The sequence below is a fragment of the Anabas testudineus genome, chromosome 10 (assembly GCF_900324465.2).
Source record: "Anabas testudineus chromosome 10, fAnaTes1.2, whole genome shotgun sequence".
NCBI classification, from domain to species: domain Eukaryota; kingdom Metazoa; phylum Chordata; class Actinopteri; order Anabantiformes; family Anabantidae; genus Anabas; species Anabas testudineus.
In genome coordinates, this window is record NC_046619.1 from 19005697 (window position 1) to 19019770 (window position 14074).

The following is a 14074-nucleotide window of genomic DNA, read 5'->3' on the forward strand; positions in this document are numbered from 1 at the left end:
AGGGCCTGTCTGTCCCATTGAGAAGTCTGCAACACAAAAGCAGCAGCCAGACTTGTCTCCTCTGCTCTCACAACATTGCTTGTCATCAGAATGACATTTGAAAACATCCTCACAGAGGACAAAAGACTAAACAGTGAGTGGGTGGATTTGTCTGCAGCTAAGCTCCAGCTGGAGGGGTGAGAGAGCACACTAGAAACAATGCGAATCGAGGCCCTTAGAATATGTAATCTGCCTATTAGCCGTTGTTCTGTGTTAGCATTAGCATTTCAAGGTGAGAGCTGGAATAATAAGGACACTTTAATCCACAGTCCAAAAAAAAAAAAAAAAAAAAAAGACATACAGATGTGGCTGTGTGACTCATTTTCACACTCGCTGCTCTCCTCCCCATCACCACCTGCCCTCTCGACAGGGGGCCTACTAGCCAGAGCTATTCTGGTAGAGCCATCTCTGCACCCGCATGATGGTATTTAAGTGTTGCCGTGCTCTTTTGTGCCATCCTGCCCACAGAGATCAGCGTGGTGCCATCTTGAGTCACTCCCTGAGAGTTCTCAGACTGTTTGCTCAGGGAATTCATTACATTTAATGAGTTTGATTAGGTTTGACATAAGAACAGCTCAGCTCTTATGTACATAGGTTTAAGATGGTCCATGGAGTCCAACTCTAGTCTTGAGAAATCCTCCCTAGAATAACGCTGAGGAACAATTATGCTGAGGACATGTTCCATTACAAGCACAATGTTAGAGAATTTTAGCTGCTGCATGTGAAATGATTTCTGATGTGCAATGACCCTTTATATAACTACGTACTGTAGATTATTCTTTCCTATCCATCCTGTTTCATGAAAGCTTTTACATCTTCTGGCAAAAATCATCTGGAACAGATGCACTTAATATTGCCGGCAGCAGGAGCAGTTTTACAGTAGCCTAAAATAATGCAGCATTTCTGTGATGGAGTCATCACAGAAATGTGTGCTTGGCACTAAAGATGTTGGCAAAATAAACAAAAAGGAAAACACACGAGAAAGAGAAAAAAAAATACGTTTTGAGGATTACCACTTTGTGTACACCACCATCCACTTTGGCAGGTAACCAGCCATCACTGCGAGCTCCTGGCTGCCTGGTATCTTACACATGACTAATCAGTCCTGGTGCAACACTGTAGCTGGTGCACACAAAAAAGTTCATTTTCCCTCCTCTGATGTGAAGGATGACTGTCTGACTCACGACTTACATGTGCAACCCACACAAACAACTGCACACATACACGCACAAAAAAAACAAATCCTACTTGGATTAGTTCTGCTATCATTTTTTTTTTTTTTTTTTCTTTTGGCCCCGGAGAAAAATCCCAGCACATTTTCCGTCCGGAAAAGGTACTGTCTGTGGGACACTGTACCATATGATGATTTTAGACCTGAGACATAATTTCATTTCACCAAAGAACTCCCTTGACACATGATTCCAATGAGGATTGACAGTACATTTATAACTGCAACGTGTGGCTGGGCAGGCCTTCAAAAGACTCATTCTGAAATGTCATAACGACCGTCCTAGCTGAACTTCATTGAATCCAAGTGGAAAAAAAAACGCTCAAGTGGGATCCAAAGGGCATACATATGTAAGACCAAACCTACTTGTATCTTGTAAGGGAGCACTTACAGAGCTTATAGCTTGTCCCATTAAAGCTTCCAAAAGTTCGCACACACTAACATGCTCTATTTTGAACATATTCTTCAGTCCTGCTCAAAAATAATTACTGTATATGTGCACTGGTGTGTTAAGAACATGGCGATTCATTTTATAATGAAATCCAATGGAATATTTCTAATTGAAAATATAATAAAAAACTATTGCAGTGGAGCCAAGTGGTTAGTAAGGGAAACCCGAGGGGTTTATTAAAAGTACTCCACACACTTTAAAGGTCTGAATGTCTCCTTTGCACTTGAGGATAGCAATACCAATGGCAAGCAGTGTAACTGCTCTGTTACCAGCTAATTGAGCCCTTTAAATGAAGTGGTCTTAGTATATAGCAGAACAGAAGCTGGAGATGAATCATTTCATAGATTTATCTCCAGCTTAAAACCTGCATCTCATGTGATTGGAACATCTGATCCCATATCTATTATTATCTTACCCAAGTTTGTGTTTTTGATTATTAAAGTCCAGAATGGTTGGACATATTGGATTTGATTCACACTGTTTTTGTTTACTCCAACAATACATAGTTAAGTCTTTGTCTGCATTGCAGACAGATTTCTTTTCATTTTCGTAGCTGTTAAGCAAGGCTTCATTTCTTCAATGCATATGTTTGATCTTTTTTACTCTAAAGTAAATGACCCAGAATCAAACTTTGTGTCTTAACAAAGCTTTGACAGTAAGATCACAGTGGGATCAGCGACTTCACTCACTCACCATATAATAATGAGCACCAGTTACAGTAGTAGTTACCGAGTGCAGCACTTCACTCATTTAAAGGAACACTGAAAGCTATTCACTGTGAAAGCCAGTTCAAATTGAGTCAAATTAGCACAGTCGTGCTTTGAAGACCAACACTTTTATGGGCGAGGCTACACACACACACACACACACACACACACACACACACACACACACACACAAATCATTACTGCTAATTGCTGCAAAAGTAGCTAATACTGTCAAATGAGTGTTTTATTTTCCAGGAGGTCATGTCATAGGAAATATATTAAATAAGATCATAACATTTTGATTTACATTTGACACATTTTTAATCAACTGCCTTGTTCAGAATAATTTACTGTCTGCACACGTGACCACGTCTACTGTGCTGCATAAGAAATGAAATTCATGTTGATGTGGAGGAATCCAAAGAGGATCAGACTCATGCGGTACCCGAGGCCAACTACGTATGTTGTGCCAGGACTTCTCTGGCCTCGAACTCCCTGAAGGCAGCTTAATAAATACTTTCTAAAGCTTCTGTTTACATTTCCCAACCTGGTGTTTTACTTGACATTTACAATTATGTGTTGAACCGGGTCTTCCCTTTTGGCCCCAATGGTTCGCAGCAGCCCTCCGTTCCCACCCACTGACAAGCACTTGATTTAGAGTCCACTGTGGTGATAGTGATTTATGCCTTGGCTGATGATAGGTGTGCACATATTGTTTTGTCGATACAGCTAAGACAGCTCAAGGTCATTGCGCGGTTAGTATTCAATCACCGCATCTTCCTCAGAAACTGAAACTGTCACCATGTATCCCAATTGATTCAGCCAGATCATAGGAGGTTGTTACTCCACGCTGCCACGGACAAAATTCAAAGTTTACATTCTTCTAATCTCAGACAGGGTTTTCAGTGCAGGGAAATATTAGGCTAGAGCAATCATCTACTTGAGGCCATTCTGAGTCAGAGCGCAATGTACTACACTTCATTAGCCAGGATATTTTGAGCTCACTGATTAAGAAATACGTAACTGATGTTTCAGGAAGAACTCTTGGCAGAGGCTCCTATGACAAAGTCATATCGTCCACAGCAAATCTTGATAGAAGATACAACAAGTTTCTTGTTAAGTTATAGTCTCTCTGATTTGAACTGGCAAACTCTGATATTCACATAGTTCACTCCAATCAGGCACTCTCCTTGAGTGTAAGTCTGTAATTTAGTAATCAGCGCTCAATTTTAGGTGCACACAAAAAGCAAAGAAAATCTACGAACACTTGACAACATTATTCTCAACGAAGGAGAACTACAGCTGTATTTATCAAACTCAGCGGTAACCATATTATGCCATGCACAATTTGTGGCATGATAATTTAACTTGATGAGGTGTAGTCCTTAAAATAGGCCTAAAAGTGAGACTCACTTAAATATTTAAAACCCTGGAATGAATTATCATTTTATTATCAACCCATTTTTCAAGGAGTAGCACTAAAACCATTAATAAAATCATCAGGCGTCAAGAATTATTGTTGCTGTTCTATGGTCCCCATGGCTAGCAGTCCTCTAGCACTTTTTTGGTTTTGCCTACATGTGTCATAGTTATTGTGTGTTTTCCTGAAACTTTAAAAAGGTGTGGTAGAAAAACAAATGCACAATTTCAATAAGAGTGCTGGTAATTCATGATAGTCAACAAATACTCACTAATGTCTCAGTCACGACCGAGAGAGTCAGTGTTGATGCTGACTGTGAGCTTAATGAAAATAGGTCTGTATCTGATGCCTCAAAAAGACAAGTCAATAGATTTGGGGAGTAAAAGATGCAACAATTAAGCTATTACATTAAATACTTGTATAATATCTACTGTTTTATTCAGTTTTTACAGAACACGTCACACTCAGACTTTTACTGGACTCATAAAATTTATAATTTACTCAGCAGCTTGAATGTTTTTACCTTTTATAAGGGTCCGGCTCATTTATCATTACAATTTGTTTTCTGAGGGAATAAAAAGGTTTCATGAAAACACCTGGACTTGAATTTCCCACCTGTGTGATAGGTCACTGTGGGTCACTCACCTGCTCTCCAGGGCCACATTGCTGCCCAGGACCCAGCTGTCCTGCAGCTGGACGCATTCCGCCGTACTTTGCAAGTCGGCCGCCAGGCCGCCTGTGGGTGGGGGGCTCGGGCTCCTCTGGTTTGCCAGTGAACTGCGGCTCAGGGACGTGATGGATGGATGCTGCTTGTGTGGAGGCGGGGCTGGTGGGAGAGGTGGTGGGCCTTGCTGAGAAGACAGATGATCACCTGGAGATTGGCAGAAGAAAACGAGACAGAATATTTGTTTGAGCATTCTCGATAGTGGCAAAATCAAAATGTGGCACAGTTAGGGAACTGGATTGCTAAGCGACAGCAGATGGATATGATTATGCATCTGCCTTGTACGCAAGATATGGCAGCATATAGCTACCTAACAGACCCAGAAAAGTAAATACAACCAAGAGCAAGACATTAAAATGAGATGCAACCACTGCAAAAAGAAGAGACATAAGAGCTGCTTTTATGGCAATACACATAATAATTGTCACAAAACGCCACACGGCTGACAGTTGGGTTCTCTTAAACAGAAGGTCACTTAGAGAGGCAGCTGTTCTTTTATGGGCGCTTAACGCAATGTTTCACATTTGATTACAGCCAGAGAAGACTCTCAAATAACTAATGACCAGAACATCCATTAGAGCTCTACAAGAACAGGTTTTCCAATTTCACACAAAGCTGTGTAATTGGCCCCCAGAATGGCATGTGGTGATTATCTATCCATCTTCCCTCTTTAAAAAGGTAAAAACCCACAGTGCTGACAATTCTGATTTGCTCCAATGAGCCACAAATGGGTATCGTCTTTCTTGCCTTACAGAGGCTCGGAGAAGATTGAGAAAGCTGGGACTTGTGTCTTTTAGGAGCTAATGTTGTTTTTGTGTTGACAGCATATGTTTTTCTATGAAGCCTTAAAAAGGAGTTAAATTTAGTCCGTAGGAACACTGGACATTGGTCCCTATTCACGATTTAATCTTTCTCTTCTCAACCATGCATAAAGACCTTGTGGATTTTAAAGCATGGATCAAACCTTCGCTATTGGTCAGACAGAACAATTTCATTAAGGACACTAGTTATTGTTTTGGAAAAAAGTCTTTAATGACCATGCAATTTTTGTCCTTGTCTAAGGGCTTTAGCCTTTCATTGTGCCCTTCTACACATAAACTAGCTTTTCAGTGCAGGCAAGGGAGATTTATATTTGGTTCCACAGTGCTAGGAGGAACCATGTATGCTATTCAGAGCTAGGAAATCATTTCCACAGATTTGAGGTGAAAAACCTTTAGGCTACAATACATGCAAGCCACTGGTATGAATAAAGATTATCTTCTCACAAATTCAAAATACATCAGAAATATACTTTAAGGAATACTGTAATAAGAATGATTGAAGAGAGTAAAATCGCTCTCTGCAAGGTAATTGCAGGGACAGCGGAAGCTGAATGCAGAAAGTTTTAGCAGGAGCAGATTGCATTTGCATTGTCATTTCTTGTGACAGATTACTTTTTCAATTGTTTTTTTTTTTTTTTAATAATAGAATATTTAGATCTACATAGATTTGCTTCATCCTTACCGAGACACACAGACAAAAAGAAATGCATAGATATACATTTTTTCTGTATTTATACTTGAGATAAATGTACTGCTGACATATAACGATGAGTGGTGTGGAGAATAATCATGAGTGTCACGAGCAGCCCAGTGCTGCACAGTGCAGAAGGCCAATCTAAGATTAATTAATTCCCAATCGTAATTACACAGCAACAGCATGTGGCTATAAATACCACAAAGGCAAAATCATCAGAAGCAAATGAAGGTTATTTTTTGTTCTCCTTGTGGACTGTGATTAGAGTTTGATCAAACCCAATCAAATATGATCCCCTCATCACCCCAGACCTTGTTCAAAGTCAATTCTGAGTCCTAACATATGAGTTACCTGAGATCAGCAGCAGTGTTGGCATTTGCAAATTATAGGGCTTCTATTGCTCTGACTTAGTGATAAATACAAGACACCCCACTCATCTTTGGGTTAGACTGTGAGCCCTATTAGAAAAGTGCTAAGTAGGCTAATAGAAATGTGGATTATCTACCAGCACTGGCTGGTTTTACTTCACCTCTGGGCCTTATTTCACTGTACAAGCCTGCGGCAGCCACAAGCTCCACTTCATATTTCAGCAGAAGCATTTTTAATATAATCAGCACACACACTCACATAACAGAACAACGTCAGTGAAGCAGAGGGTACAATCAGGCAGGTCGTTAAGAAAAGGAAACTAATATTGAGATATGATGTTGCTGAACATGTTGCTTAACAATAATTAATTTTTGGAAGTAACGCTGTTTAGGAAAATTCTTCATTATAATCACCTAAAAAGGAAAATCTAATAAAATGCAATTTACCTGAACAAACACCTCGTAATACAGATAGTACACAAAGACCATATTTGTTTATCCTGTAGAAACATCATCTCATTGTAAACACCCACATATGAATCAATCAATCCCCACAGCATAAGCCATCTATATATCCCCCCCCCCCCCCATTACAAATAAAGATACATGACAGATACTGTACAAATCTGTATCCATTTATCTTCATTTCTACATATTGATCTACTGGCATAAAGTGCAGGCCAACATCTTCATTACCCTTGTTTAGTTCGCTGATCTTGTCCCACTTGCAGAGCGAGTTTGAAGACGCAGCACCGACTACCTTCAAACGCATAAAAATATAATTTACTAAAGGTTTGTGTGTACTAATACGTGCAAACTTGATTATGACCCACTAAAACTGGCAGAAACGGATCTACTAAAGAGGCGCACTGAGAACTGCATCTTTCAAATGAGCAAAATGGCGCATGCTGCAGATTTTGCACCTTTGTCTTCATAAATATGCAAAGTGGGGCCGACTGCACAAAACACAAGGAGGAGAAAATGTAAATATATAAACTGAGCACAGGCAATGTGATTTATCAAGCCTAAAAGCAATTGCGGTGGTTGAGATTGCGTTTGCGTTTATAATGTTTAAAAAGCAGGTGCAATCGGATTGCTCGCAGATGGCTGCTGTTATTCAGGCGAAGAGGAGGCAAAAGAAAAATGAAAGAAAGCTTCAAGAACACATGTTTACACATGTTAATGTATTTGGAATGACAGAATAAAACAATTATACAAACATATCTCCTGTCCACTGATCCAAGTTTGGAGCTATTGGGTGAGCTAAGGGCTGATTTAGAGACCGTTACAAGAAGAAGCAAAGTAATACCGGTCATGCCAAAACTTCTCCATGGCTGCTTTTATTTGAGTCTGGGTCATTGCAGAGTACTGAAGGTGTGCACAAGTCCAGAAATACTTGTTATGGAGAGTAGGCTATTAAATAACGTTTCTACACACTCAGGATCAAATGAATGAGGCTGAACACGCCCTTTCATGAGATTTATAGGTGTAATTGACTGTACACATGTGCAACTTGTTATCCCCCGTGGATGTGTACAGAAATGAGCAAGTGTACAGAAATTGTAAAGAGCACACAGATTCCTTGAATGTGCAGCCTGTAACAATGGTGTCATAATTAATGGAGACAGCTCAACATGTCTAAACTCTCTCAATATCTCACTTATAAAATAAGATCATGATCAACCTTGAATCAGTTTCTGATGAATCAACATGACACATGCCTGAACGGTGACATGAACTAAAGCCATGTTTTAAAGGTGAAAGCACATGCTGAGTTTAATATTCTCAAAAAAACTCAAAATCCCAAAACCTTCAAAGGAGTGGGATTTGTCATGCAGCAAATCTGACTCCATAATCCCACAATGGTCTAAGGGAACATAAAAACCCATGAGGTGAATTAAACATATTGTATGAATACTGTGCAAAAAGCACACAAAGCTGTTGGGTATAAATAAGTCCTTAAACTTTGAAATGCTCTGTTTGAGTTAGCTGTTAAGCGGTGAAACGAAACAGTAAATGAGTTATGTTTCTGCAAGAGTCAAAGAGGCAAACAAAAGTTTTGTACTTTACAGTTTTTTAAAGTACGGTTTGCCTGAAAATGTGGGCAAAACATAAAACCAAACAAATATTTTAGACTTCATCATCAAAAGCTTTTACTCGCTGCTGTGTTTCGCAGACTTCACCAAGGCTGCTTTGTTCAAATAACTAAAATAATTTTTGGTTTGATTTACTGGATATATAATTGCTATACACCTTAATGCATCCAAAAATATACACATACCTGTATTAATATGTCAGCACACTCAGAGGAATAACAGCGCCAGTCTTGTGTCTGTGTGGACTTTAATTATGCTAAATATTTCCTTAGTTGAAGGGTTTTCTCACCCTCTCGTCTTTATCTTTGTTAGGTCGAGATCAAATGGTGCCTTAATTGCTTTTTTAAAAGGAGACTGTTTACAGGGGGTCTATGCAACAACCAAACATTTGTTGACTTGATGTGTGTTAATTTTAATATTAGAATTCATTTTTATTGCATGAATTGAACCATTTCATAAACATCATTGTGAACACCTAGACTGTATGCAGGGCATTTTTATAAAGTATGGACCCTTTGGAATACATGACACCATTTATTTCTTCATGCACTCAATTTCCCCAGACACAGTAGGTGTCAGTGTGTCCGTGCTTTGGTCATTGGTCTCCAATTTGAGGTGTGGGTAAGAATGTAGTTTCTTACAAACATTTTATATTCAAGATATGGTCTCTCTCTATAGTGATAACCTCAGCGTGACTCCGTGTAACTCAATGAGCACAATGCAGCAGCAGCAGTGTAGCAGTGCACTGTGTACTTGAGCTGAGGTTTGAAAGCCACTGGGGCAAACCAGGCTAAAATACAAACTTTTAGTGCTGTAACACTTTGAATTAGATTACCCAGTGCCCTGCATATGTTGCATTGTGTGTATATGTGTGTGTGTTCTGTTAAATCAGCACACTAAACAATGAGCCCTTAAGAAAACTTGGCATTGTCTTCTAGCAGGGCACACAGGGAATTAAACTGGCCTTTAAAGTGCAGCCTCAGTGACTGGGAAGGGAGATGAAACAGCTGTGTGGTTTATGGGGCTTTGCTTTGAAATCAGATCAAGACAGATGTATAATTCTTTGCATAATTCCTCAACGCCAGCTTGTCATCATCTACATCAGCAAGATGCTTTAAAAAGACAAGCTCATTCTTTCCTTAATGATGCATGCAATGTCTTGTAATATCAAATGAAGCTTTATGGATTCTGAATATTTTTACACAAACATGCTCTAAAGAAGTTGTTTGTTTTAGTTGATCTTAAAGCTTAAAAGTGTTATACAGAGTTTGGATAAGGGACAAAAGTGCATTGGTCTGTATTAGTGAACCAAAAAAAGCAGGACAATACCCAGCAGTACAGTATGTATGCAGTTTTCTTAGAAAGCAAAGCTTCTCATATAGCAAATCTCTTAAATCAGTGAATTGAGTCAGCTTTAAAAGAACTCTGTCAGAGATCACAGTCTCCAAATTAAGTTCAAATTCCACCACACTGTTGTTGAACGTATTGAGGCCACTTCTTGATACTCAGATGTTTAGACCTATTATGTTTCTATGATGTTCACTGCTTTGAAAATATCTTTTTTTGATTAAACCACTGACAGGCCTTGAATACTGTTCATAATGTTCCAACGCTGAGTCGGGACACAATTAAAAGCCACTTTGCACTCACTAAGCTTGGCAAGCCCACTGAAAGCCTTTTCATATTCATTGTGTAAGTACAGCAAAAGGTCTTGTGCCATTTTACTCTCCATTAAGAGACTGATGCAACTGCTAATGGAATTGAAAGGGCATTTTCTTTGACTGACTTGCCCTTCACCAATAGGAAAATTGCAGTATGTGTGCATCACAGGAATTTCCATCAAAACAGATCACACAACTTATAGAGGCCACAGGTTTTCTATTACTGTTTCCACTATTTGCCTTTTACAGATGAATTAAAAACTGCAATATATCTGTTCTGCAAAGTTCAAATTTCAGAAAACATAGTAAAATAAAGCACAGACCTCTGACAAAATCCCTATTTGATTTAATAGGGAATGAATAATGGATGAGCGCCATGATAAAACATGCCATTTGGACCAGATAGCATGTTTATATATGTCACATCAATAAATTAATTTTCATCAGAGCCTGGTTTTCTATTCACACCAGCACAGCTCTGGCTCCTGGTTGAAAGCAGTGGCAGTAGTCTTAGGTAAGAAAAGAGACTGCAGCTTCTCACTGAGAAGCCCCGGAGGTGGGGGAGGGAGGTGGCAGGACCATTAGAACAACCTTGCCCTAGGTGAGTTTTGGGGATTTACTCTGCAAAGAGAGTTGGCAATTTTCAGGGGCTTGGGGTTTTCAGAAAAAAAGCTGTGTGAATTCCATCATATTTCCTGCCAGTGTACCTTTACTGCTCTCACAGTCTTGCCCACTCTTGTTCTGACTTTCTATCTGATCAAAGACCGAAATTCTTTTAAGCTATTTCTCTGCAGAGGAACTAGGAAGTAACTAATATTTCAAGTATTACATAATCATTGCATTATCGAAAGAGAAAAAAAAAAAAAATCAGACATCATTCCATTTACCCATCCATAATGTGCTCCTACACAGTCATACGAGGGGAATTCATCAGCTTACATTTGATGCAAATTCCAGACTACCATTCATTTAAAATGTATGATTTGTAAACACACTTACAAAGTTGAATCCACTGAAGATGCACCCTGAATATAAGCAGCTTCACATCCTCGTTTGTCCATCGCACTCACCCTCTCTCTCTCCCTTTCTCGCCCAGACACTGCTACAGATGGCAGATCATCATACAGATGATGACTGCTTAGCAGTTCTTTCTGACAGCTCTCCGATTACATAGCAATTACACTCCTTCTCAAAAGCTGCTTTGACAATTAGCCTGCTGACAAAACACTTGGTTGTATTTATTCATGTGTGGACAGCTTTGGCTTCGTGTTTGTCCAGAGAGATTGTCTTCACACCCAGGTAAAAATGTTTCAGTTTCCAACTTACAAGCAGGCAGCACAGTTTGTGCAGTTCGGTACTGACAATACATGTTTCACTGTATTTTCTTACACCTGCAGAGCTAAAACTTGGCAAAGTCCGCAGGGAAGTGTGCCAGTTCTCACTTTTCAAACACACATTTGCACTTGATTTGTGCCCACACAGCCATTAACTTCATCAACCAGTCTTCATAAGTTAATTTTCAACAGAGCTCAGCAACCAACTGACATCAAACATGTAATTAGTGTATTGTTTTCCACTTTTGAGAGAACTTTATTTTTACAGTTTTGTAGTTATTGTCAAAAGCCCACCTGATTCAAACATTTTAGGCCAGATTGATGATGCTTGACACAAAATGTCAAGCATCATTGAAAATTTAGTCAGTCATCAACCAAAATGATGGAAGTTGGCTGAAAGGCCAGTTATAAATAAAGATAATAATTTAAAACGCTTTCAGAATAGCAGAGGAACATTTGAAGCTACAGCTTTGGTGTTGGTGGAGAATACATAAACATTCAGAGGTCCAAACCACTGAAGTCCACCACTGGTTTACAAAATCTGGTGTTTGGTGCCGGGCAGGTAGTATACTGTAAATTAGGTTTATCAGAGTTTAAAGTATTTGAAAAAACTGAATAAGAACAGTCAAGAGGTGCAATTTAAAACCAAACACAGAGCTGAAGGAGGTTAAAAATCCGAGTAGAGGAGATGAAGCAGAACAACTCTGTACATAAACTATATTTATGTGATACGTGTCTGTTGTTTCCCCACTAGCACCCACATCATACCCTATTAAAAGTACTAGCTAGTTCTGCAATAAGAGTATACTGCAGCTCCTGTCAACAGTTTCTCAATGTTTAGAAACTAATGAACTCCCACAGTCTGTAGTCTATGGCATAAATTTGCAATGCACCCTGCAGTCCCAACTGCAACATGTTGGCTGGAAATTGTTGGGCTCCCAGTTTGTTTGCATATTTCATGCGCCGTTATAATCACAACAACGACAGCAACCTGTCACTGCATCATCCCTTTTCATCCTGGAACAGCACAACAGGCCACAATGTCTCCAAATGTATAATATAAACAAATCACCAACAAGGAAGTAGGAAATGGAGACACGGGGGAGACATGCTCTCGTCGAAATGTGTCTCTGTTCAGCACTTTGTCGCAAGTTTGTTTTGAAAGATTTGGGATTTTTTTTTTTTTAACAGACGTTTCCTTTTTCAATCTTTCTCCTGTGAATGTTTGAACTCAACTGGCCTCGAGAGTAAGCATTCACTCAATCTGGGCTGCTATGGCAGCTTGAATGGCGTGTGCCCCCAGCTAAATAAAAAGCAGTTGTTTGATTGGTTTTAATGAGCCAACATGTAACCTTGGTTAGCTTGGTCTTGGCCATCTCAGCGAAGGTTTTGAACATTCAGAGGCTGACTGGAGGATTTTAAGCAATTCAATTCCAACTGCACTGAGCCTCACAGTGTCAGGAATGACAACAAAACACCTGTGTGTGAGTCACTTCTCTGTGTAAAACATTATAGGTTTGAATTAGTAAATGCTGCCTACATTATCTTAGGGGTCACAGAAATGTGACATGTGTACTTGTAAGAACTATTCATGTGCCTCCCCATTCGTTTACAGCTCACTTCCCCAATCACTTGAGAAAATGGCTGCAGGAAAAAAACAAACCACTCATGGTTGTAGTGGCACAGTCTTTTCCAATGGCTGCTATAATTGCATTTCCTGTGCAAATGGTTCAGTTTGTCGGGGATCCAGACAAAGGAAGCAGAATCCATCTAAAAATGGGAAAGCCTATCTTTTCCTGATTAACTGTTGGCATATTGTTCTCAACTGGATGCACTCCACTTGCACAGATGACTAATTTTCACCTCCACAGTGAGAAAATTTGAGAAGAAAAGATTTATACAGTGTATGTCTTTCACAGCACACTGAATAAATGAAGCACAATGAAACCTACATGTATGTAACATTATATAGATTGATGTTTATATAAGCCTCTTGTGAAACATTCCCTATTATTTACCAACTATAAGATTAAAGCTTCGCTAAACCAATAACATTTAACAAATTACACACAATACAATAAAATTTTTATTATGCTAGGTTGAAATTAAACATCAGTTGATTAATGTATTAAGCGCTTTTGTTTCCTAAATGTCAAAAATAAAGTATTATAAAGAATTATAATAAAGTATTGGTTCAATTTTCCAGAGCTGAAATTGTAATATTTAAATAGCTTGTTTTGTGTGACTAACAGTACAAAAAAAAGAAAGTGAGTTTATTATGATAAGACAAACAAAAGCAGCAAATGCTCACATTTAACAAACTGGAGGTGGTGAGGTTTTTAGTATCTGTTCCTTAAAAAAATGACTTAAACTATTCATGAATTATGAAAAAAAGTGCAGATTAATTTTCTGTCTGTCGACTAATCCTTTCATCTACCATTCCTTTCTGAAACAAACAATGTATTAATTAACCACCACTAATAAATAATTAAGAATTTCAGCATTTCTTGGAACATAGTAATAGCTCAGTA

At 38.9% G+C, this 14074-nt stretch overlaps 1 protein-coding gene across 2 annotated transcripts in view; it reads right to left on the bottom strand.

Annotated features, from left to right (window-relative positions):
- si:dkey-237h12.3 (teneurin-3) overlaps positions 1-14074 on the bottom strand; it is a 130197-nt gene that overhangs the window by 66670 nt on the left and 49453 nt on the right. For both annotated transcript variants that reach the window (XM_026358623.1, XM_026358624.1), the window contains exon 4: positions 4491-4716. In XM_026358623.1, the coding sequence (XP_026214408.1) occupies positions 4491-4716 (226 nt within the window). The remainder of the gene's footprint in view (positions 1-4490; positions 4717-14074) is intronic.